Genomic DNA, 23,348 nt, shown 5'->3' with positions numbered 1-23,348 from the left:
TTTATGAGGGAATCTCTAGAGGGATTTGAACAGGAATTGTTGGAGACCAATAACGAATTTCTGGATAAAAAACATCTCGAAGAATGCCTGGAGGATTACTTGTAAAAATCTTTGGAGTGTTTCATGTAACGATCTTCCTGGAGACATCCCTGGGAGAATTCATGAAGGAAAATCTTGCAGTATTCTTTTATGGAATCTCTGGAGGAATTCGGAACCTTTGAAGGAATCCCTAAATAAATCTTCTGAATAACTCCTAGGGAAATCTTGAGAGGTGACTACCTGGGGAAATTTCAGAAAAAAATACTGGAGAAATAACCGAAGTAATTCTTTAAGATTCCTGGAGGAAGCCAAGCATTTATGTAAAGATTTTCCTGGTGGAATCTTTGGAGGAGACTCTGTCAAGATCTCTGGAGGAAGCTCTATAGGAATATCACGAGGAAACATTTGAATAATTCTTGAATAAATCTCTCCCGGAGAAATTCTTGGAGGAAAATATCAGTAAAGATTATACTGGACGAACCTTTGGAGGGATCACATGCAAAATATCTAGAAGAATCCTTGTAGAAATTTTTTGTTATAATGTTTGGAGGAATCCCTAGAGAAACACCTGACTGAATTCCTGGAGCCCTGTCGGAACCGGTCTAAAAATGTAGTAACGATCAAAAGTTCTCCTTGGAGGAATTACTATGAGAATTCTCTGACAAAATCCTGGTGGAATATCTGGAGAAATCGCTGTAGGTGTTACGATAGAGATTATCTTGAAGAAATATCTGGTACAATCCCTGGAGTAATCTTTGATGGAGATAGCTCCTGAAGAGTCTCTGGAGAAATGTCTCCTGGAAACATTGGTGATATTTCTGGTGAAAAAATTGGAGATATTTCGAGAGGAACTATGAAGGTTTTCCTTAAGGAATTCCTAGAGCTATTTTATTACTGATTTCGAGACATAATAAATGACTCGTCGAATGATGTCGATTTGTGATAATATCATTTTTTTTTCTGTTTTAGCCTAACGGAAACGGTTATGGGTATTCGGATATAATAATGTTATGTTGTGCGGCCAAGATAGCCGTTTCTAAGGGGCTTTGAAAGCTGCTTTTAGCACGAAAATGTTTGTTTTCAGAAGTTAGGAAAAGTAAAAAAAAAGTCCTTTAGAGAGTACCGATTGGCCAAAAATTACCCCAATGCATAAGGAAGGTTAACTTTCCCCATCGTAACCATTACCTGCATTGTCCTATGCCTGTGCCCTCTGCATCATTCAGGTGTTTATCATAGTGTTGCTTCCACCTTTCAATTGTCTTACGTTCCTCCGTTACGATGCTCCCGTCCTTATTCTTGCACATTTCGGCTCCCAACAAGAAGCCTTTGCGGGATGCGTAGAGTTTCTGATAGAACCTATGCGCTTCTCGAAAACGGCACATCAGTTCGAGTGTCATTCATTATTGATGACGGATACTTTTGGACGAAATTTCATCAGCAAATTTCAAAATATGTTTATCAATAGTACTCAACGAAACATCATAATACTAGGAATTTTGTCATCAACAACAAAGAAGACAAACTTTAGTTAGCGCTTGTAAACAAAACTCCATTAGCAAATTGAGAACTTCCCAGTTAGACTACGCATAAAAAAAGCGAAAGTACATCCCGGAAACCATTTCCCTTAATGAAAACAAATAGTACAATTAATTGGCCCAAGGGAAAAATTCCATTACCAACGTCAAACTGCACAACGCTAAGTACCTCACAAAGCTCTATAGGCATAGTGAGACGGCGCGGCGTTAATAGAAAAAAAATGAGCAAACATATTTGCTCAATCTTGCTAAGCCAGAGGACCATACTCCTACTACGCCACCCGGTCTAGCAAGCGGAGATCGGAGGAATCCAAAGGCAGCAATGTGTATGCATAAGTCGATGCAATTATTTTAATTTACACTCAACTACTGGAAGAAATAGCTCATCAAGACTGCTGCAGAAGCATAGGAATTTGTTTTTGCAACAACATGAGCAGAGCAGAAAAAGAAAGACCCGGAGTAAACAAAGAGGCAATCCGACGGAACGACGCGCAATGGAGCGTAAAAATGATGGAAGCACTATAGAAGAAGGAGGTTAATATGCTAAGTTTGAAAGGGAAATTAGAAATAGCGACGGGGCCCCAGTTGTGGGTGACGTCGTCGTCATCGCACAGTGGTCTAGGTTGAAAAAAATCATGGCAAAAATAAAGTATTCCCAATATTTATCTATTTCTCTTCACGAGAGGTGTTGTGTAAGATCGTAGACCTTATTTTGGACCATAATTCATAGAACAAAATAGCCACCTCCTCTGCATGCGGATCCACTGTATAGCGAGGTTAATTTTTGTTTATAATCCGCTATATGAAGGGCCAAAAAGGGGAGGCGGACCCGAAAGCAGAGACACATACGTGAATCCCGCGTGGAACATTGTACAACAAAAGTTGAGATTTGAAGATTCAATTTGGTCAGCTTTTTGAAACACTGTACCTCTGTGCCCAGTCGATGTCGATGTCGGAGTGGCATAAGAACAATACCCAGAAAAATGTGCCAACTTTCAAACGGGCAAAAAATGGCAATCCGAAGGAATGTATATCTTTTGTTCCAAAGGGGGTGTGTTTCGTCAGCAGGCAGGGAACCAGGCTACCGAGCAGCTTTCGTCTTAATGGGATCTTGACTTTTCGCATGCAAAAATCTAATGTTGCAAAAGTTGCACATTTTTTGTTGGTTGCGCACTTCGAACCGGGGGCCCTATTTTCCCATCGACAATCACCGTGGTTGTTTTGTTCGCAATCGACTCAAGTACTACTTACCACCTTCCCAAATCGGGGAGTGCCTAACAAGAGCGTGATCAACACACTACACACGCGATTAAGTGCCTCCTCTCGAATCACACCAAGAGGAAAGTGCCAAACGGAAAGCGAAACTGCTCTCAGGTGTTGCGGATAGCATTGATATGTAAACTGTTTCGCACCTCGCGCGCGGATTAGCGCGAACATAATCTTTCTCGAAGTGTTTTGAACAGTGCAAATCTTGTCCACTGAATGGATGATATTCCTTCCAAATATGTACAACACGAATTGGGATGGAAAGGATTGGAGCGATTGTCGCTTACGCTTAGTATGTAGATTTTTATGTGTAACACTGAAACACATAAAAAATCCATGTAAAATAAAGGAATGCCAAGTGGATTCATCGCAAATTTATCTGCTTATCGTATAAAATTACATCACTATCATATAAATTTCCGCTATACATTGCGAAATCAAACATGAACTTCAACCGATTCGCACAAATTTCGATTCGATTTTGATTCGATTTCGATTCGATTTCGATTCGATTTCGATTCGATTTCGATTCGATTCGATTCGATTTCGATTCGATTTCGATTCGATTTCGATTCGATTTCGATTCGATTCGATTCGATTTCGATTCGATTTCGATTCGATTTCGATTCGATTTCGATTCGATTTCGATTCGATTCGATTTCGATTCGATTTCGATTCGATTTCGATTCGATTTCGATTCGATTTCGATTCGATTTCGATTCGATTTCGATTCGATTTCGATTCGATTTCGATTCGATTTCGATTCGATTTCGATTCGATTTCGATCGATTTCGATTCGATTTCGATTCGATTTCGATTCGATTTCGATTCGATTTCGATTCGATTTCGATTCGATTTCGATTCGATTTCGATTCGATTTCGATTCGATTTCGATTCGATTTCGATTCGATTTCGATTCGATTTCGATTCGATTTCGATTCGATTTCGATTCGATTTCGATTCGATTTCGATTCGATTTCGATTCGATTTCGATTCGATTTCGATTCGATTTCGATTCGATTTCGATTCGATTTCGATTCGATTTCGATTCGATTCGATTCGATTCGATTTCGATTCGATTTCGATTCGATTCGATTCGATTTCGATTCGATTTCGATTCGATTTCGATTCGATTTCGATCGATTCGATTCGATTCGATTCGATTTCGATTCGATTTCGATTCGATTCGATTTCGATTCGATTTCGATTCGATTTCGATTCGATTTCGATTCGATTTCGATTCGATTTCGATTCGATTTCGATTCGATTTCGATTCGATTTCGATTCGATTTCGATTCGATTTCGATTCGATTTCGATTCGATTTCGATTCGATTCGATTCGATTTCGATTCGATTTCGATTCGATTTCGATTCGATTTCGATTCGATTTCGATTCGATTTCGATTCGATTTCGATTCGATTTCGATTCGATTTCGATTCGATTTCGATTCGATTTCGATTCGATTTCGATTCGATTTCGATTCGATTCGATTTCGATTCGATTTCGATTCGATTTCGATTCGATTTCGATTCGATTTCGATTCGATTTCGATTCGATTTCGATTCGATTTCGATTCGATTTCGATTCGATTTCGATTCGATTTCGATTCGATTTCGATTCGATTTCGATTCGATTTCGATTCGATTTCGATTCGATTTCGATTCGATTTCGATTCGATTTCGATTCGATTTCGATTCGATTTCGATTCGATTTCGATTCGATTTCGATTCGATTTCGATTCGATTTCGATTCGATTTCGATTCGATTTCGATTCGATTTCGATTCGATTTCGATTCGATTTCGATTCGATTTCGATTCGATTTCGATTCGATTTCGATTCGATTTCGATTCGATTTCGATTCGATTTCGATTCGATTTCGATTCGATTTCGATTCGATTTCGATTCGATTTCGATTCGATTTCGATTCGATTTCGATTCGATTTCGATTCGATTTCGATTCGATTTCGATTCGATTTCGATTCGATTTCGATTCGATTCGATTCGATTTCGATTCGATTTCGATTCGATTTCGATTCGATTTCGATTCGATTTCGATTCGATTTCGATTCGATTTCGATTCGATTTCGATTCGATTTCGATTCGATTTCGATTCGATTTCGATTCGATTTCGATTCGATTTCGATTCGATTTCGATTCGATTTCGATTCGATTTCGATTCGATTTCGATTCGATTTCGATTCGATTTCGATTCGATTTCGATTCGATTTCGATTCGATTTCGATTCGATTTCGATTCGATTTCGATTCGATTTCGATTCGATTTCGATTCGATTTCGATTCGATTTCGATTCGATTTCGATTCGATTTCGATTCGATTTCGATTCGATTTCGATTCGATTTCGATTCGATTCGATTCGATTTCGATTCGATTTCGATTCGATTTCGATTCGATTTCGATTCGATTTCGATTCGATTTCGATTCGATTTCGATTCGATTTCGATTCGATTTCGATTCGATTTCGATTCGATTTCGATTCGATTTCGATTCGATTTCGATTCGATTTCGATTCGATTTCGATTCGATTTCGATTCGATTTCGATTCGATTTCGATTCGATTTCGATTCGATTTCGATTCGATTTCGATTCGATTTCGATTCGATTTCGATTCGATTTCGATTCGATTTCGATTCGATTTCGATTCGATTTCGATTCGATTTCGATTCGATTCGATTCGATTTCGATTCGATTTCGATTCGATTTCGATTCGATTTCGATTCGATTTCGATTCGATTTCGATTCGATTTCGATTCGATTTCGATTCGATTTCGATTCGATTTCGATTCGATTTCGATTCGATTTCGATTCGATTTCGATTCGATTTCGATTCGATTTCGATTCGATTTCGATTCGATTTCGATTCGATTTCGATTCGATTTCGATTCGATTTCGATTCGATTTCGATTCGATTTCGATTCGATTTCGATTCGATTTCGATTCGATTTCGATTCGATTTCGATTCGATTTCGATTCGATTTCGATTCGATTTCGATTCGATTTCGATTCGATTTCGATTCGATTTCGATTCGATTTCGATTCGATTTCGATTCGATTTCGATTCGATTTCGATTCGATTTCGATTCGATTTCGATTCGATTTCGATTCGATTTCGATTCGATTTCGATTCGATTTCGATTCGATTTCGATTCGATTTCGATTCGATTTCGATTCGATTTCGATTCGATTCGATTCGATTCGATTTCGATTCGATTTCGATTCGATTTCGATTCGATTTCGATTCGATTTCGATTCGATTTCGATTCGATTTCGATTCGATTTCGATTCGATTTCGATTCGATTTCGATTCGATTTCGATTCGATTTCGATTCGATTTCGATTCGATTTCGATTCGATTTCGATTCGATTTCGATTCGATTTCGATTCGATTTCGATTCGATTTCGATTCGATTTCGATTCGATTGCGCCTTTGGGAAAAAAATGCTATTTCCTCTTCGAGATTTTTTTTTCAAGGGTTTTTTTATACAAATGATAAAATTATTCAAACTAGTACAAACTTAGGAAACATAATTTTAATCATTTGTTTAGAATTCACTCCAAATTTATTCTGCGTAAATCGATTCCGATTATATGACTTTGTGCTCAGTGTCAACAGACAAATTACCCAGCAAACTACAGAAAAGCAGAGTGGATCCCAGTGGATAAAACCACAAGAAATGGAGCACAATCCCTTTCCTTTGGATCTTCGGGGTAATCGAACGCCCACTCACCGCCCACGCGACGATTTCCATCATGTTGCCGGTTGTCGAAAGACACGAGCCTTCGTCGCTCTAATGATCCATCATTTGGAGTGTTACCGGTTTGGCATTGATCCGCTCGAGAATGCGAATGAGGTGTAAAATTACACCCAATTGCAGAATAGCTAGTTGATTTTCTTTCGGCTTCGAGGGGTGGCGAATTAAGGGGGTGGAAATTGCTCTGTCGTTAGTCAATTGACGTTGTTGGCGCAAGAATATGATTGCAGGCTCAGAAACAATCACATGATTGAGGCTGAATTTCCGTGGCTAGAATACCTTCAGCTTTCTGGTTGATTGGGTATTGTTTTGGAGATCTGTTTTTACGAAGGAAGGTCGCAGGTTAAGAGTAAATTTTAGTGCCTGCCAATGTCTTCGTTTCTATGATGACGATATAATTTACCGTCGTATGTGTTGAAAGCACTAATGTAGTCGACTAACCTTGAAAATAGGGGTGAGGTTTCTTGGAAATTTCAACTCATGGGGTTCGTCTCTTATCATGAAATCTTTCGTTTCAGTCCTACAATGGTAAGTATCTGATTCTGAATGCCAAGTCTAGCTGCTTTCCCTCTTTTAGTCTATTAAGTTCAAGAGCTTTTGCCGCAAAATGTTTCACAATACTAATGAAATTGCTAATCTTGCATCCGTTGCTCAAACTTGCGGAACATATGCTCACTTGCTATGTGCGGATTAGCCGACGACCTCAAGCTGTTCAACGAAATCAGGGCTTCGTGATCATCCGCTACATCTACCAGAAGAAAGTCGAGAAAATAGAAAAATCCAATACCCCAACAACCGTAATCGCAAGCAAACACGACGCGTGCTCCACTAAATATCGCAAAAAGTAAAAATCGCCTCTTAATGAAATCAGCGAACAAGTAGGTGATTTATACCCGCCGAGATTAGGCTTAATTAAGCCAACTTGAGCAGCCAAGCCTTTGCTCGCGCTTGGAAAAAGTAGAAAACTCTGCACTAATCCGCAACAAAAACCACCACCAAGACCACTTAATCTAGTGGTAAATAGTGGAAGAAGGTCCACGGCGGCGCGTTTTCCTGCATCGAAGCCCCGTGATCGTGGCGTGATAACACCCGGACCAAAAACCGTTGCGCTTGAACAACAACAACTTTCCTGCCGTTTTTCGACGTTTAACGGGTTCTTTGGCGGGGCAGCGCAGCAAGCACCGGTATCGCCGCATGCCGTGAGTAGGGTGCAGCTTATTTATTGAAAGGTCTCAAAACCATAAGACCGGTTCGGAGTGCAAATCGCCTAAATGAAGAAGTTGAAGAAGTTTTGAGCTAAAAATAATAAAAGCAAATAGAAGGCAAATTTTCAAGTTATAAAATATGAAGCTCACTACAGTGAAATTAAGTCTCTGTTTTTAAAGAAAGATTTCTCAAGGCTCTATTTTAACCAGAGAGGTGTTTACTTGCTTACATTAAATCCTGGTGAAAATTTCTAGAGACTCCAAAGATACCATCAGAGACTACTGCGCCACTATTCCACATGACCTTGAGGAATTGCTTTTCAGATTCGTCGATGTACATTTTCTAAAGATTTTTTCTTGAAAACTTTCATGGATTCTGTACATTTTCTAAAGTTTTTTTTTGAAAACTTTCATGGATTCTTCCAGGGGTCCCTTCAGAATATTCTCCAGAGATACCTCCACTATTTCTTCCAGGAATACTTCCAGCAATTTTTTAGAGGATGCTTCGAAGAATTTCAAAAAATCCTTGACATTCTCTGCTGTTACTTTAAGTAACTTCCAGAGGGATTATTCTTAGAATTATCCCAAATACTATTCCAGGATTTCCTCCAGATATATCCCAACATGGTGACTACCGCTTTTCGATTGTTAAACTCTTAAAAAGATTTCTAGTGGAATTCTTTTGTAAAAAAAAATCATTCTACAGCTTTTAAAGAAATTCGTTCAAAGATTTTTCCATGCCTACGCCTTTTTTCAGTAATTCTTCCAAGCATTTTTATATGAAATCCTAAAAGAATTAATGCACAATTACTAAGTACCAGGAATTGCTCCAACATTTATCTAGGGTTTATTCGTGAAAAACTATAAAGATAGCTGCAGGAATTCTTCAATAACTTTGATCTGTGATGTCTCCAGAAATTTCTTTATAAATTTCACCAGCATTTCAGCCAAGAATTACTCCGGCCGTTCTGCTAATCATTCTTGAGTGATTTATCAAGTAAAATCTTCTATAGTTCATCTAAGTGTTCACAACAGTTAATATTAAAACAATTATTCTTTAATTTGTCCGATAATTTCTATATATTTTTTTCGGGGATTCCGTCCGATGTTTTTCAAGGAATTCTTTCAAAAAATTCTGCAGGATATTATTCAGAGATTCGATCGATTATTCAATAATTATATTTACAATTGACCGAAACAATACTTTAAGACTAGGGGTTCTTTCAGAGATCCTTGTAGAGTTATTTTGAAAATAACGTAAGTTTTATCACAATTTACGTTTATTTTACCTTCCGCATTTTTACAACAATATCATAGACATTTCCCTGGACAATAACTGGAACATTTCTTTGAGGACTGTATTAGGAAATTCAACAATGGAACACTAGAGTTATTTCTGAAGTAATCATTGGAGGAATTTGTGGTGTAATTCCTGAAGATGGTATTCTAATAAATTCCTTGTTGAAATCTTAAAAAAAGCAACAAACGTCATTCTCGTAGGATTCTAAGAAATCCCTGGAGACATCTCTGGATAAATTGAACTCTACGAGATGTTCTGGATAGAAATTTTGAAGAAAATCCTAAGAATATCGATGGAAGAACCACTGTTTAAGGTTCTGGAGTACTTAGGACTTTACTGAAAAAAATCTGAAAGTATACTCTGAAGGAATTTCTGATGGAATCTTCGAGGTATCCTATGGTTATCAAAATATGGTTTAAAATACATACACTAATACTTGTCATACTTTCACAAGGTTTTCCCAGAAGTCTTGGAAATACTCCTAGGGAAATGTCTGATTAGATTCTGGATTCAGGAATCAAACTATTATAAACTGATAGTAAACCTTCGAGCTGTTTAGTAAAAGGATACAAACTCTAGTGGAATTAAAAGGTATAGTACTAAATTCGGTTTGCTTTTATTTTTATATGCTGATTATAATTAGGTTCCTGTTTGATCCTTTTTTTTTTTTGTTCTCAATTTTTGGTCGGACAAAAAGTCTTTAATATTCCTCTTTTTAAGAAACTCAGTCACTGCCAGCTCCGAATATGTTAAAAATATTTGTACCACAAATTAATTGGTAGTTAGAGCTAAGATGTTTTTATCGGTAACGAGTAGAAAAAGTTGTTTTAGCCTTTTCATATACGTTAAACAGGATGAAAGATCGGAAAACATCACATTTTCCGTTAAAAATTCATGGTTTCAGTTGGTTTTTTGTTAGAAGTCAAAACGATTTAAAACTTTTTAGTTTTTTTAACTGTTCAATGTAATAAAATTATCTGTAAAAATAAAATGTAAAAATATACGGAATTAGTTGAGTGTTTATCAAGTTACGGTCATGGCAAATGATACCAGCTATTTTTTTTCGACAAATGTGATGTTTTAAAAACTTCACAGATATTTAATTTTGAGCTTGAGCTTGATTGGCCCGTCGTTACCTCTTCTGTATCACCAGATCAGACCCATAACGCGGGTAGATCACATTTTCGTGGTGCGTTCTGGGGTCAAGCTCTACCAGTGAACCCTAGTCCTGACTGCTTTAAACGAAGAGAACAAGATATTATAGTAATCAAAAGAACATTTTTTAGTCTTTGTTACATATTTAGCCCTTGTTGAAAGTCTCGGTTTGGGAACTGGGAAGTTGCCGAGAATGATCTTGGGACAAGGAAAAAAATGAGTAGAATACAACAATTTGTTTTCTAATCTTTTATTTATTTAGTTCTCTAGTTTGAAGAAGTAAGGACTAGGATTCTGATGCATGGACAATATCGGTGCAGTTTCTTGGCTTTATCAAGGGATCCGATTTTGACTGATAAAGGCGTGCCTGTGGAGAGTGTTCCCACCACATTCTTCAAAGGGTATAAATAGCGGAACCTTTCAATTAGAATCCTTTCCTGCGATCAAGTTAGGAATTACAACTGTAAGAAAACCGAATACTTTATCACTCTCAATAGTGAGAAGGTAACACGACATGCACTAAACAAAGGACACGGGATATATTACAATAGATCAAATATTAGTCGCAGTGGTTTATGTTCCGAACCAAAAAAAATATCACCTGATCAGCTGTACTTACACAAGAAACCAACCAGATTACTTCTCAGGACTAACAAGTGGCTGGTGACCATCTATTTTTAGGCAACAGTGGCGCTTGCCACGTCAAAATGCAGACCAATGAGGGGAAGGGAAAGGAATTGATGTTGCATTTAGAACTGGACCACAGTAGACCTGATGTACCCCTGCATCTACGCCAGTTTGTGCCGGAAGGTATAGGGGTAACGTAATTTTATGTTTGCGAGTGCTGGCAATTGATTAGCAGACAGCCTATGCATCAGGCGTAGGGATAGGCGTGCTATAACGATGATAGAATGGAAACGTAGAGGTTTCTTGTCCGTCTCTGATTCGAACGAATAGTTTTTAAGTGTGATACACTAAGAGTGGAAGTTATAAAAAAGTTGAAAATGACAACTACGAAGTACAAGGAAAGAGACGGGCCTGGGATTGAAGCGGTTGGCATTAGACCACAAATCCCGTTTTTCCATTTCCGTTAATTTTATAAGCCCTGGTTGGAACCGGATCTAAAAATAACAAAGTTATGTAAATTTGATTGAAAATCATACCTTATAACTTGAAAATGCATCTTCAAATCGTTTGCGCCATCTTTAAATTTCAATATTTTTGGCTCAAACATTGATGTTTCTCTTTTTGTGTGATAAGAATACAGAGGAGCACACGAATTTTTGGTTTAAAAAACTTTCGAAAAATAAGTCGCACCCTGATGCTCAGTCATCGATGAGAGAAATGCGCGCACATGACCGCGTCAGCTGTCAGTTGCGCGATATCGAGCGATAAAAATCAATTTAATTTTTGCCCAAATTTATACACGTGTGCTTTGGATGCTGAAAAAAAATCGGAGAAGATTGCGAAATTTCAACCACTTTGAATTAATTGTCTGATGTTGGACTGCATCTTTCGAACACTCGAACAGCGCCAATTATTGGGGATGATTTATTGCGGGATGTTGGGACTGAATCGCCAGTGGATCGGAACTGGCACGATCCAACAAAGATCTCTCCGTTCCGAAAAGCGATAAATCACAAAAAAAAATATAAAGCGTCGCGTTATTAATTGCCGCTGTCTGCTTTTATCTCCGATCCGGAGCCCGGCGAATCTCTTTTACTCGGGAAAATCAGACATAAAACAAATAATTGTTCAAGGGTGTGACGGTACAGGCGATCAGCCTACGCCAACGCCTAAAAAAGAACCTACATTTGTTGGTTATGCTACTTTTCCTCGAATGGCACACCTTTATCACTTTTCGGTGAAACATGGCGTTCGGGGAAATTACATTCGGGGAAAAAACTTCAGGATTATTCAACTATATTTCTAGTTCTCATTGAGTTGATCCAAATTGTGGGCGTAAAATAATGATCGTAAGAAGAGATTGCAATACATAGACTTTCTTTTCGGAATTTGACAAAACGAAATTTTCCAATAAATGTTCCTCTTCAGACATAATCAGCTCACCCCACCATATTATAAATTTCTTTTAAATTTGTCCAAATGACCCGATTACCCCATAAATGCTCTCAATCATCGATTTTCTTGAACCGTAATTTCTCCTTCCTCTTTCCCACCAGCCAGCAGCTTAATTGCAGCTCATCTCCAGGAGAGAGAGCGATTGCGCGCCCACTTTCATTCCCCTATCCGAAAGAAGCGTGCCAAATCGATCATAAAGCCACTAAACTTAAAATCGCTTCGAATCAACCACCCAATCAGTCATGCCGCCAGCCGTTGCAACTGACAGACTATAGAGAGATTACCCGCCCGCGCCGCAAGTTTCAGCGGCTTTCGTGTTCAAGGTCGATCTTGATCGACGAACGAAACCCATTCCGCATTCCTCCATGATCTTCGCCGAAGACGAGGTACAGTGGTCCAATGCTGGTCAAAAGTTAAAACAAATAAAATTTTAAAATGCTTTCACTATTATTCTTCCTTGCTTTCGGTAGTACTGAGTAGTACTTCCTCAAACTTGTAGATCGATTGGTGGAAATTTTGATTTTTGACATCATGTGAACTGCAGAGATTATATCTGAAATTTGATCCTTCTAGATTTCAAATTTCGTGGATGTTGTTCTATCGAAATCGTTGTTTCTATACTAATTCTCAACCAGCTGTAGCTCAGTCGGTTTTATTCGAAAGAGAGAAAAAAAGAACTTATTAAATGTTTTGAAGATGTTTTGATCGTGTTTGTTATGTTCAGCATTTGAAAATGTGAAAAAGTATACAGGGTGTTTGGTTCCGGACTTTGAGAATTTTGAGGGTAGATAGATCACCACGAGTTATGAAAAAGTACCCAATTAAACATATTTGCTTTTATATATCGTGAAGATTTCTTTAAAAATTACAAGCAGGATTTCCAGAACTTTCAATAGAGACTGCTAAAGCAATTTATCTCCTTTTTACGAAGAACATCTCAAGGAATAATACCGCAGATAACTCAAAACAATAACATGGAAATTTATTGTTTGAATTGCTCCAATAATGATTTCAAGAATTATCTCTTCAACTTCAAGGAAGTTTTTTTTTTATTTATCAAACAAAGTTTTTTATTTATCTGTATATACCTGAGAGTTTTTCGAAGAATACTTTCGGTAATTTCAGTTTCTAATGGATGCTTCCTGATGTTCCTTTTGGAACTCTTCCCAAAATTTGTTTCTCGAAAATTCGTATTTGGTGATCGTTATAAACAGAGCAACAATCTCCCAACAAACATTTTTGTTGAATAAGAGTTGAAACAATCACGCTCAAGTGTACTCCAACAGAATAAACTGTAATTCAACAATTAATGTAACTTGGGCTGAGAGTGTCCTAATATGTCAAAAAAGTTAATTCCACTAGTTTTTTAAACTCGGGGTTTAGACAGGTGTACTCACAAATTGTTTCCGGTTTTAAGAACAGAAGATATTGGGTTCGGGTTTGGAAATCAGTTATTGTCCCGGGTTCAGCCGGGTCCGGGTTGAAAAAAAATAAAATATGACGGGTTTGGGTCGGGTTTGGGTTTGTAAAATAAGAAAACCTTCAAGAGTTTCTCCAAAAGTTACATTTGAAATACCTTCAAATTTGGCTGGATTTCTTCTGGGAGATTTTTTTTTTGGATTTCTTCAAAACATACTCTTGATTTTTTCCAAGGATTTGTTTAGATTTTTCTACATAGAGAAACTCTGGGAGTTTTTCAAAAGTTCTATTAAGAACTTATCAAGTTTTTCCCTTTAGAATTATAAAACGAGTTCAGTATTGCTTTTACCTCATGAAATTCTTCCTGCAATTACGTCAAAATCTCTTCAGGTGTAACTTTTGGAAGTTACTGATGAGTTCTTTCGGGATTTTTTTCCATAAAATATTTACCATCAGGAAGGTATGAACAATCTCCTGAGTATAGTAATCCTGGAACTTTGCATTAAAACTTTCATAAATTTAAAGTGACACCTTTACGGATTTATACAGAGATTCCTCTTGAACTTTTTTTTATGAAAATTTGATACAAAATTGTATTCAGCAATGCTTTTTAGAAACAATCTAGTTGATTTCTTAATTATACCATAACAGCCCCAGGAGCCCCTCGAAACAAAAATTGTTCACGGGAAATCCTATAGCAGTTTCCCATAAAATACTCCCAAGAATAATAACAAATATTGTTGCCGGAAATTAAAGGAATTATCCACGAATTCTTAGACTTATTCATCTACGAAGTTTTCCAGAAAACCCTTGAAAGATTTATCAAGACAACACTTAAAGGAATACGAAGAAGTCCGCAGGAATGTCTCCAGGGATCATATAAACAAATATTCAAGTTTTCCAGAAATTATTTATCCTGGAATTCCTAAAGGAAATCCATCACAAATTAAAACCACAGTCGTGGTCATAACAATAAAACTATCTAATAATATCATAAAATTAGTCGCTACAAAAAAAAAAAAAAAAAAAGATTTCTGTGTCTCCAATAATTCAAACTTGTGTTTTGATTTGTCGATTTTGTGGGATCAATAGACTTACTTTTTAGATACACGAAGTTTCTACAGGGATATTTCCAGGAATGTATCTCGTTTTTTTTTTCAGGTATTCCACTATGGATTGATGCTGATTTATTTCCATGAAATTTTCAAAATAATCATCCAAGAATTTAAAGACACCTACACGTTAATGCTTCCAGTGGGCATATTGCCCTTTGAAGGAAGCACCACACTAGACAACGGATTAGCATGCAACGCCCAGTGGTACAGTCGGAGAACATTCCTCACGAAAAGTTTTCCAGCCTGCAGTGGGAATCGAACTCACACTCCTTAGCACGATGCGGCTAAATTCCTGGTGACACTAACTACACGGCTACGAAGCCCACAATTGATCAATTTCTTCAGATTCCGGGTACTCTTTTTACTTTCAATCCGAACACTTAAAAGTTTGGAACCTGCCAATCCGCACATTTTTTAAATTAAGAATGGTTCATTTCTGGAGAGTTCCTTGAAGGTTCTTAGATAAATGCCTTGAGCTATTCCTAAGTATAAACCTGGTGCTATTCCTAGAGAAATCTATGTAAAATTTCAGCAGGAAATTTTGGGTAAAAGAAGTTTCTGGAGTAATCCTTTTGGAATTCCCTTACAAATTCTCGAATGAATGGCTTGAAGAATTCTTGGAGGTCATGCAGGAGGAATCCTCAAGGATTCCTGTTGGGATATTACAACGGGATATTTGGGGAATCTTAGCAGGTATTTCTGGAGGAATCCTTGAAGGATTCCTTTAGGAATATCTGGAGTAAAACTCCAGAGAAATCTGATGAGGTATTCCTGATAGACACCCTGAAATTATTTCTAAAGAATCTCTGAAGGTATTCCTGAATGAATTCTTAGAGTTGTACCTGGTGTCATTTCTGGAATAATTCCTGGAGGAAATCTTGGAGGTACTCCTAGAGAAATCCCTAGATGTATTTTTGGTGCTATACGTGCAGATATTCCTAAAAGAATCTCTGAAGGTATTGTTCGAAAAATTCCTGATGGTATTCGCCATGAATTGATACAACATTGTATCCAGTGATGCTTTTAGTAAACAATCCAGGGTTTTTCAAAAGATTTATTTAGAGATACCTCAAAGCGATCCAGCAAGGATTCGTTTGAAAGTTTCTTGAGGGATTTCCAAGATATCCCTTCAGTGAATTTGTATCTGTTTCCTCCAGATTTATTTTGTTTCCAGCGATTTCTTCTGAAATTTCTCCCAAAAATTCATGCAGTATTTTCTTCATTTTTTTACAAATGATTCCTCGAGAAATTTATACTGATAAGAGATAAAAGTTATCCGCGATTCTCTGCAGGAATTTTCACAAAGAGCTTCCTTTAGAATTTCTCTAGGCACTGTTTCAGGTTTCAGCGAGTTTTCCGTAAATACTTTGAACTTCTCAGGAAATTTGTTGCCTCTATCAAATGTTGTATGTGATTTTCTGGAATTTCTATAAGAGTTACACTCCCATTTTAAATGTTAGGGTCATCCTTTATAAATGAAATGTTTTGTCCATATCGCGGTCATTACACGTACATTGAAACTATCTATAGCTTATTCAAATGAGAATGAGTCTATCTTACTTCATAGGTATTTGGGCAACACTTTTTTTGTTTTTGTTCCTACTTAATTTTTACTTGATGTTGACATTTTTCAAAAAATTACATCGAGAAAACATGCGTTAAACCCCAAAATTTATGGATAATTTTCTTAATTTCCAGCAGTAATATGTATTTAAATTCTTGGAATTATTTCTTGGGAAACTGTTATAGAATTACCGTTTACCGCAGGTTTTTTACGATGTAATTATGGAAAAATGAAACAGCCCCTAAATATCAATACTATGCAATTATTTGATGAAAATGTGTACTTTCTTGTTATACCCGTTATTTTATATTCAGATTTGTAAAATATTTTGTCTAAGTAAATTATTCCGCTTTTGTTACGGTTCAGTTTTTGTCAACTGAAAATAGCCAATCGTGTTGATTAAAACTCAGGGTGTCCATCTTTAAATATCATAGGCAAGGTAGTTGGCAGGTTTCTAACGAGGTTTTCAATGGATTTTTGAATATATTTTTCTTGAAATTCTCAGTAGATTCTTAGAGGTTGGCAGAAAGCAGAACCAAACAAATTTTTGACAATTTTTTTGGGGAGATCTGCTGAAATTCTGGACAGATCCATTAAGAATTTCATTTGGTGGATTTATGGAATAAGTAATGACAATGATTCTTGGTCAAGTTTTGTCTGGATGATACAAAGGTCTTATGAGGCTCTTGAATAAAGTAACCAGATGCCTTTTACTCCACAGAGGGACAATATTCTTCTTTTTTGATCTTGTTTGCTTATAACACTGTTTTATAGTTGAAAATATGTCGTAAAGCGCAAAGTTAAGAAGTTAATGCACAAAACAAAAGTTATTGCAACTTGTTAGAAATTCCAATTATTTCTAAGAAGCTACGAATTCATTTTTTACCTTACAATTTAGGTTGTAACACGTAAGCTCAAGGTCAAGGATTTATTATAACAAAATTTGAATGTCTTCAATAAATCCCAGAACACTTTCATGTTTTCTCCAGTCTTATTTCTGTAATCAGCAAGGCTTTCCACAGTACCATTTTTTCCATTCAAATCTAAAACCTCTGTTTGATGATTCTTAATTTTTTTCTATGATTTTTAATTGACTTGTTTTTGTGTAGGATGTTAAACAATCACTAAAAGAATCTGTAGAATTTAAGGTAAGATTCCGGTATAGAATAAATTCAGAGAATAACTCATACTTAAATTCCAATGGGTTTAAGACGCAATAGATGGATTTGCATAAAATCCTAGGCAGCATTCTCACATAATCTTTCTTGAAGGACGAGATTCTGATAGAACCCTGGGCCAAATCTCACATGATTCAGGGCAAGATTACTATAGAATCTTGGGATGTAATCCTAAATCGATCTCACGAAAATTTTGATTTTATGTAATTGGTTTCAATAAACCACTACATATCATGAACCACCAGACAAGATTGTCTCTGTTTCAAATGCATAGTATTGAAACTTGTAAACTACTGAGTTCTGTTGCTAAATCAACCAACCACAACTTGCTGGAGGCGCTTCGGCATGCTTTTCACCAGGTTAATACACCTTGTGATGGTATGGGGGTGTTTTTCATGGAGTGGAGTAGGAAGCCTCGTGAAAATCGACGGAATAATGACGGCATGTGTATTTTAAAAATTAATGGAAAATAAGTCATAAATAACTTGCAGCAAATGAGACAAAAACGAAAAAGTTGTACACTGATAGGCAAAATAAAGTGCCCACCTTACCAGTTTTCGAATTTCTCCCATTGATTTGGTTCAAATTAAAGTTAACACACCTAAATCTTTTGTGATATTTTATTTTTGATGTTCTTTTAAAGTTGCACTTACTAAATTTTGATAAAAAAAAACTACTCCACCACATGAAAAACACCCCCAGACCATCAGTAGGAAGCCTAGTGAAAATCGACGGAATAATGACGGCAGATTCCTACATTAACATCTTGCGGGAAAATCTGGAGGTTTCGCTGATCACGGGCCTTGAAGAGAAATTCATATTTCTCTAGAACAACGACCCGAAGCATACTGGAAAGAAGACCAAGTCTTTCTACCGGTCTTGTCGGATTAAACCGCTGGAATGGCCTCCACAAAGCCCAGACCTGAACCCCATCGAGAATTTGTGGGCGATTCTCGATGCCAGGGTTGAAAAAACTGGTGTTACCAACAAAAATAATTATTTTGAAGCCTTGGAGTGCGCCTGGGAAGAACTAGATCCACAACACCTACAAAACCTGGTGAAAAGCATGCCGAAGCGCCTCCAGCAAGTCCCTAAGGCCAAAGGAGGACACATAAACTATTAAATTGCTTTTTATTTTTCTTAAATCATCTTTTCTGGGGCCAAGAAGGAAATGGGCACTTTTTTTTGTCACTATTTTTGTTTTTTCAATACAAATTGATTTTCGTTTTCTTTGAGTAAAATTCTTTTTTTTTATCAAAATTTCGGAAGTGCAACTTTAAAAGAACATCAAAAATAAAATATCACAAAAGATTTAGGTGTGTTAACTTTAATTTGAATCAAATCTATGAGAGAAATTCGAAAACTGGTAAGGTGGGCACTTTATTTTGCCTATCAGTGTAGGATTTTTTTGTCATTTGGTGCTAATTTTGGACATCCGGGAAAAATCCGGGAATTGGAAAACTGATTTTTAATGGACACCCTGAACTGAACATACCTGTGATTTATATCGAGATCAAGAGAGTTTCACTGAGATAAAAGCATTGATCAAACATATTGTGTACCTTATCAGTACAAATAATATTGTGATGTTTAGTGATAAATTTTGTTTTGTTGTTTTTTTTTTTAATAAGATGAATTGTAAGTGATTCAACTCAGTGGGGAACTGTATGAAAATTTATATTTATTACACCGCGAATCAGACTTATTTGCACGATTTTTTTTGTCGTCATCAACACTCAAATAAATTCAAAAACAAAAACAAAAGTTTGCCACGATATTCTTCTTTAAAATTTTAAGCAAATAATTTCATTCAAATCAATTTTGGTGTTGATATGATTTTTTGATTAAGTTAACGAGTTATGTTATTTTAAGAGGAAAATAACCATCATCGTTTTACAAATTTTCAAAACCAGTTTTTTTGCTCAAAATTTAAGCAAGGTTCAAGAAAATTTATCAACGCATTCAACTTGCTATCTGGATTGCGATGATAGATTTTCATGAAGATTTCTTTAAATTTGAACGAAAAAACTGGGTTTTCATTTTTGATGATTGCTGATGATTGAATGATGGATTCTTGATCCTTAAACCAATTCTGCCAAATCAACCGAAAAAGTTAATGGTTCGTCGACCATTTTCATGAAATTGTCTTCAAAAGTCTTATTTTGTCAATGAGTGAAGAATTTTAATCATTTGAATGAAATTTGTACATTTGGCTAACATTTGTCTGGAGTGCGGCCACTCTGCGACGGGAGGTTTGCCTTCGCTATAGGCCAACCAGACCCGCACGTAATGACCCTACTTACCACCGCTGCCCGGTTGATGATCATCATCATCCGCAGCATCGTCTCCACTGATGATACTGCAGCGCAGCGCAAACCGATAATAATGGAGAAATTGTAGGTATCTCCTATACTAACAGTCCATCCAAATCGGGACTCGATCGCTAGTTCTGTTTGCGGTCATTTTCACAGCTACAACGGTTCGCCCTTAATTTGATGCTCCATAACGGCATCCACGGTATGGGGTGGAATTATGTAATACCGCTGTCCCGTGGATGAATCGATTCTGGTTTGCAGGAGGTATAGTCAGACAGATGAAACTAATTTATTTCCAACCAACCATAGCACCATGAAACTTTGGGTTATGATTGAAATGTGGTATTGTTTCATTATTTCACATCATTCTGTTAAAGGGAATGCGGTCTGCATCTTCCTTAGTCATGCTGAAGATATATACTAGATATTATCTAGGTTCGTTTCCCAGTCGGTTCAGGATCTTTTCCTTATGTAAATTTCCTTGACTTCCCTAGGCATTGAGTATCATCGTACCTGCCTCATACGAATGCGAAAATGGCAACTTTGGCAAAGAAAGCTCTCAGTTAATAACTGTGAAAGTGCTCATTGAACACTAAACTGAAAAGCAGACTCTGTCCAGAGGGGACGTAATGTAAGGAAGAAGAATATTTTAGGTACGAAATCCGTAGCTCCGTAAATACTCTTTTCCTACGGAAGCTTCCGTAGATCTGGCATCGCTGGCCACAACGGGAATCAGGTCTGATTTGCGCGATTCGCACGTTTTCCCTCGATTCGGTTTACCTGCTAGCCTGTTGGATGAATATTCCAATCCAATAGGATTTAGCGCATCCCTCTCCCATTTGGACGATGCGCAGACGTGTGCGTGACTTCAAATTCAAATCGTCACCCTGCGTTGCGGTTAGTTGCTGTTCCTGTATGAATCACGTTCGTACCGGAAAATAACTGTTGTGTGTTGGTCGCGTGGAAGCTCATGCAAGTATAATAATGGATTTCTGGTACTGCTGCTCTTATGACAGCTCTCTACTTAACAGCACCCCCGCGCTTTATTGGGATCGATTCGGTATCCGTATGATGAGAGGGAGGGACGACCTGAAATACATGTTCCCATTTAGTTGCGGAGATCTCTGTCGGATCATTCAACCGATAGACATCGTCGACTATCCATCCTACGGCGGTGTTGTAAAGCGCACTGAGGCATTTCCTTTTCGATTGGCATCTCTCCTTTTAGCTGATTCGCAACTCGGCCGCGTGGTGCCGCGCCAGGAAGACCAAAACAAAGTAGCCCAACCGTCTGTGTGAGTCATTCTCCGGGGCTGCCTCTTCAAAGTCGAGAGTCTGTCAGATTTTATTTACTTTTCGCGTCCTTCTTCATCGCAATCGTGGACGTTTCCAGATACGGACTTCTTTTCCTCACCAGCCAACCAACGCTAGACGGGGACTCTTTTAGTCGCGTTTCTTTTGCTTGCTGGTTCGCTGCCTGCCCGTTTATCGGTGTACTCCGGATTGCACCCACACACACTCACCGTCCGTCGTCGGCCACGTCCATCTGCGTGTAGCAGCAAAGCAAGCGACGACAACGACCTCCGGCAAGGCTTCGTTGTAAATATTAATACCAACGCGATTCAGCCGACAACGACTTCGTCCTCCTGAACTAGTCCTAGATTTGCGGCCGTAAAGCTTCAGTTCCATTTGTGCTTCTCAGCTGACCAAATCGCGTAATCGTTCGTTCGTCCATCGCCAACAGCTGCCCTCGGTTTCGATTTTTTGTGCGCCCTCAATTTTTTTTGGTGTTGTTTTTCGTCTATCAAACAGTCGAAATTCAGGTCAAACACGAAGCCCTTCGGGAAAATTGTCGAATAAAATTCCGAAAAAGTGTGCTGTGTCGTCCAACTTTATTTCAGTTCAGTGAGTTTAGTGCTTCATTCCCTTCTGTGTCTGATACCATCAATCACCACTATTATTACATTCTGCGTGTTCTAGTCGAATACTAATATTCCCGATTTCTCTGTTTCTTCGATTTGCAGAGTTCTTAAGCCTCCAGGCGGTGGCAGCAGCGATCTGTTCGGTGCCGACAATCAACCCCAAACCCCACGCAGCATGAACAAGAACCGGATGCAGTCCAACATCTTCGCCGCCCCGGAAGGGCAGAAGGCAGGAAATGGTAAGTGATGCAGTTTTAGTTTTTCTCGAAAGTGAATGATTGTGCAGTTTTATTATAATTAGGAATGGTTTAATATCGTTTAATATGAGAATAGAAGTGATTAAGTTTATAATTAGACGGTGCAGTGCAGATCAACATCACTTATTGGATTTACGACTCATGGTTCTATCTGTGATTCAATTAAATTCAAATAATTAGTTTAAGAATATATGTATCACACTTTTCAGTTTTGAACTAAATTTAGAGATCAATCAAAGAATTGCAAACTGTGAAGAGTGCATACTGACAGAGGAGGTGTTGCAGAAGACTGTTTTTTTTTTCATCTCAGTTCAGGGAGAAAAAGCAATACTTTCACTCAACTAAAGAGTTCTTTCTGGCGTTACGTAACAACTGGGACTTTGGGAAGTTGAGAAAATTTCTATAACGAAAAAATCGTGGGATTCGAACCTGGGCCCCTAAAAATAGGTCGAAGAAACGTATGAAAATTTGACCCATCTCACCCCTTCGAGGGTAGAATTGGTACGCAATAAGAATAAACCCAGAGAACCGTGTTCTGCTCAAGTTTTTTAGAGATTTCCAATAACAATTGATATAATTGACATGAATGTGAGATTTCAGAATAGTATTTATCCATCTAAAACTGAAATCTTTTATGCAACCTTAAAAAAATACATTTTAAAATGGCCTTATTTTTAAGCGTTTTACATAATGTATTGTAATTGAACTACAACCTACAGGAATTTTTTGATGGAAGCTGTCGATAACTTTAAGGCATACTACATTCAAATTCTATAGTGATATACTGTATTATCCATTATTTCCTTCAGATCTTACTCCAAAGATTTCATATCCTTCAATTTTGACTCCGTAAAATTATTCATGAATGAATCAAGTGGTTCTTTCACGAATATCCCTAGGAGTTCTTCCAACAATTTTCTTTCATGAAACCTTTAGGAATTCCTGAGTTACCCTAACAATATCTCCAAAAACTATAAATATTTCCTGTAATTCTTTGTAAGATTTCTTCATAAATACATCTAGCATATCTTACATGGATTTCCTAAGAATATCATCCAAAACTTTTGATATGATTTCTTAACGATTTCCAGAGATTTTATTATCAGAAAAACGCAGAACTTTCTCAATGAAACTTATATGGAAATTATCCAGACTTCTTCCAGAGATCTCTAGGCTACTCCATTTATTTGCCAAGGTAAATCAATGAATGATTTCCTAGAGGAT

At 37.4% G+C, this 23,348-nt stretch overlaps 1 protein-coding gene across 4 annotated transcripts in view; it reads left to right on the top strand.

Annotated features, from left to right (window-relative positions):
- LOC5564518 (microtubule-associated protein Jupiter) overlaps nucleotides 1–23,348 on the top strand; it is a 166,873-nt gene that overhangs the window by 107,864 nt on the left and 35,661 nt on the right. For all 4 annotated transcript variants that reach the window (XM_021849930.1, XM_021849929.1, XM_021849928.1 and 1 more), the window contains exon 3: nucleotides 21,970–22,106. In XM_021849930.1, coding sequence (XP_021705622.1) covers nucleotides 21,970–22,106 — 137 coding nt within the window. The remainder of the gene's footprint in view (nucleotides 1–21,969; nucleotides 22,107–23,348) is intronic.

The sequence above is a fragment of the Aedes aegypti genome, chromosome 3, assembly GCF_002204515.2.
Source record: "Aedes aegypti strain LVP_AGWG chromosome 3, AaegL5.0 Primary Assembly, whole genome shotgun sequence".
NCBI lineage: Eukaryota > Metazoa > Arthropoda > Insecta > Diptera > Culicidae > Aedes > Aedes aegypti.
The sequence above is the reverse complement of the archived record's forward strand: the minus strand, read 5'-3'. Positions and strand labels throughout refer to the sequence as shown.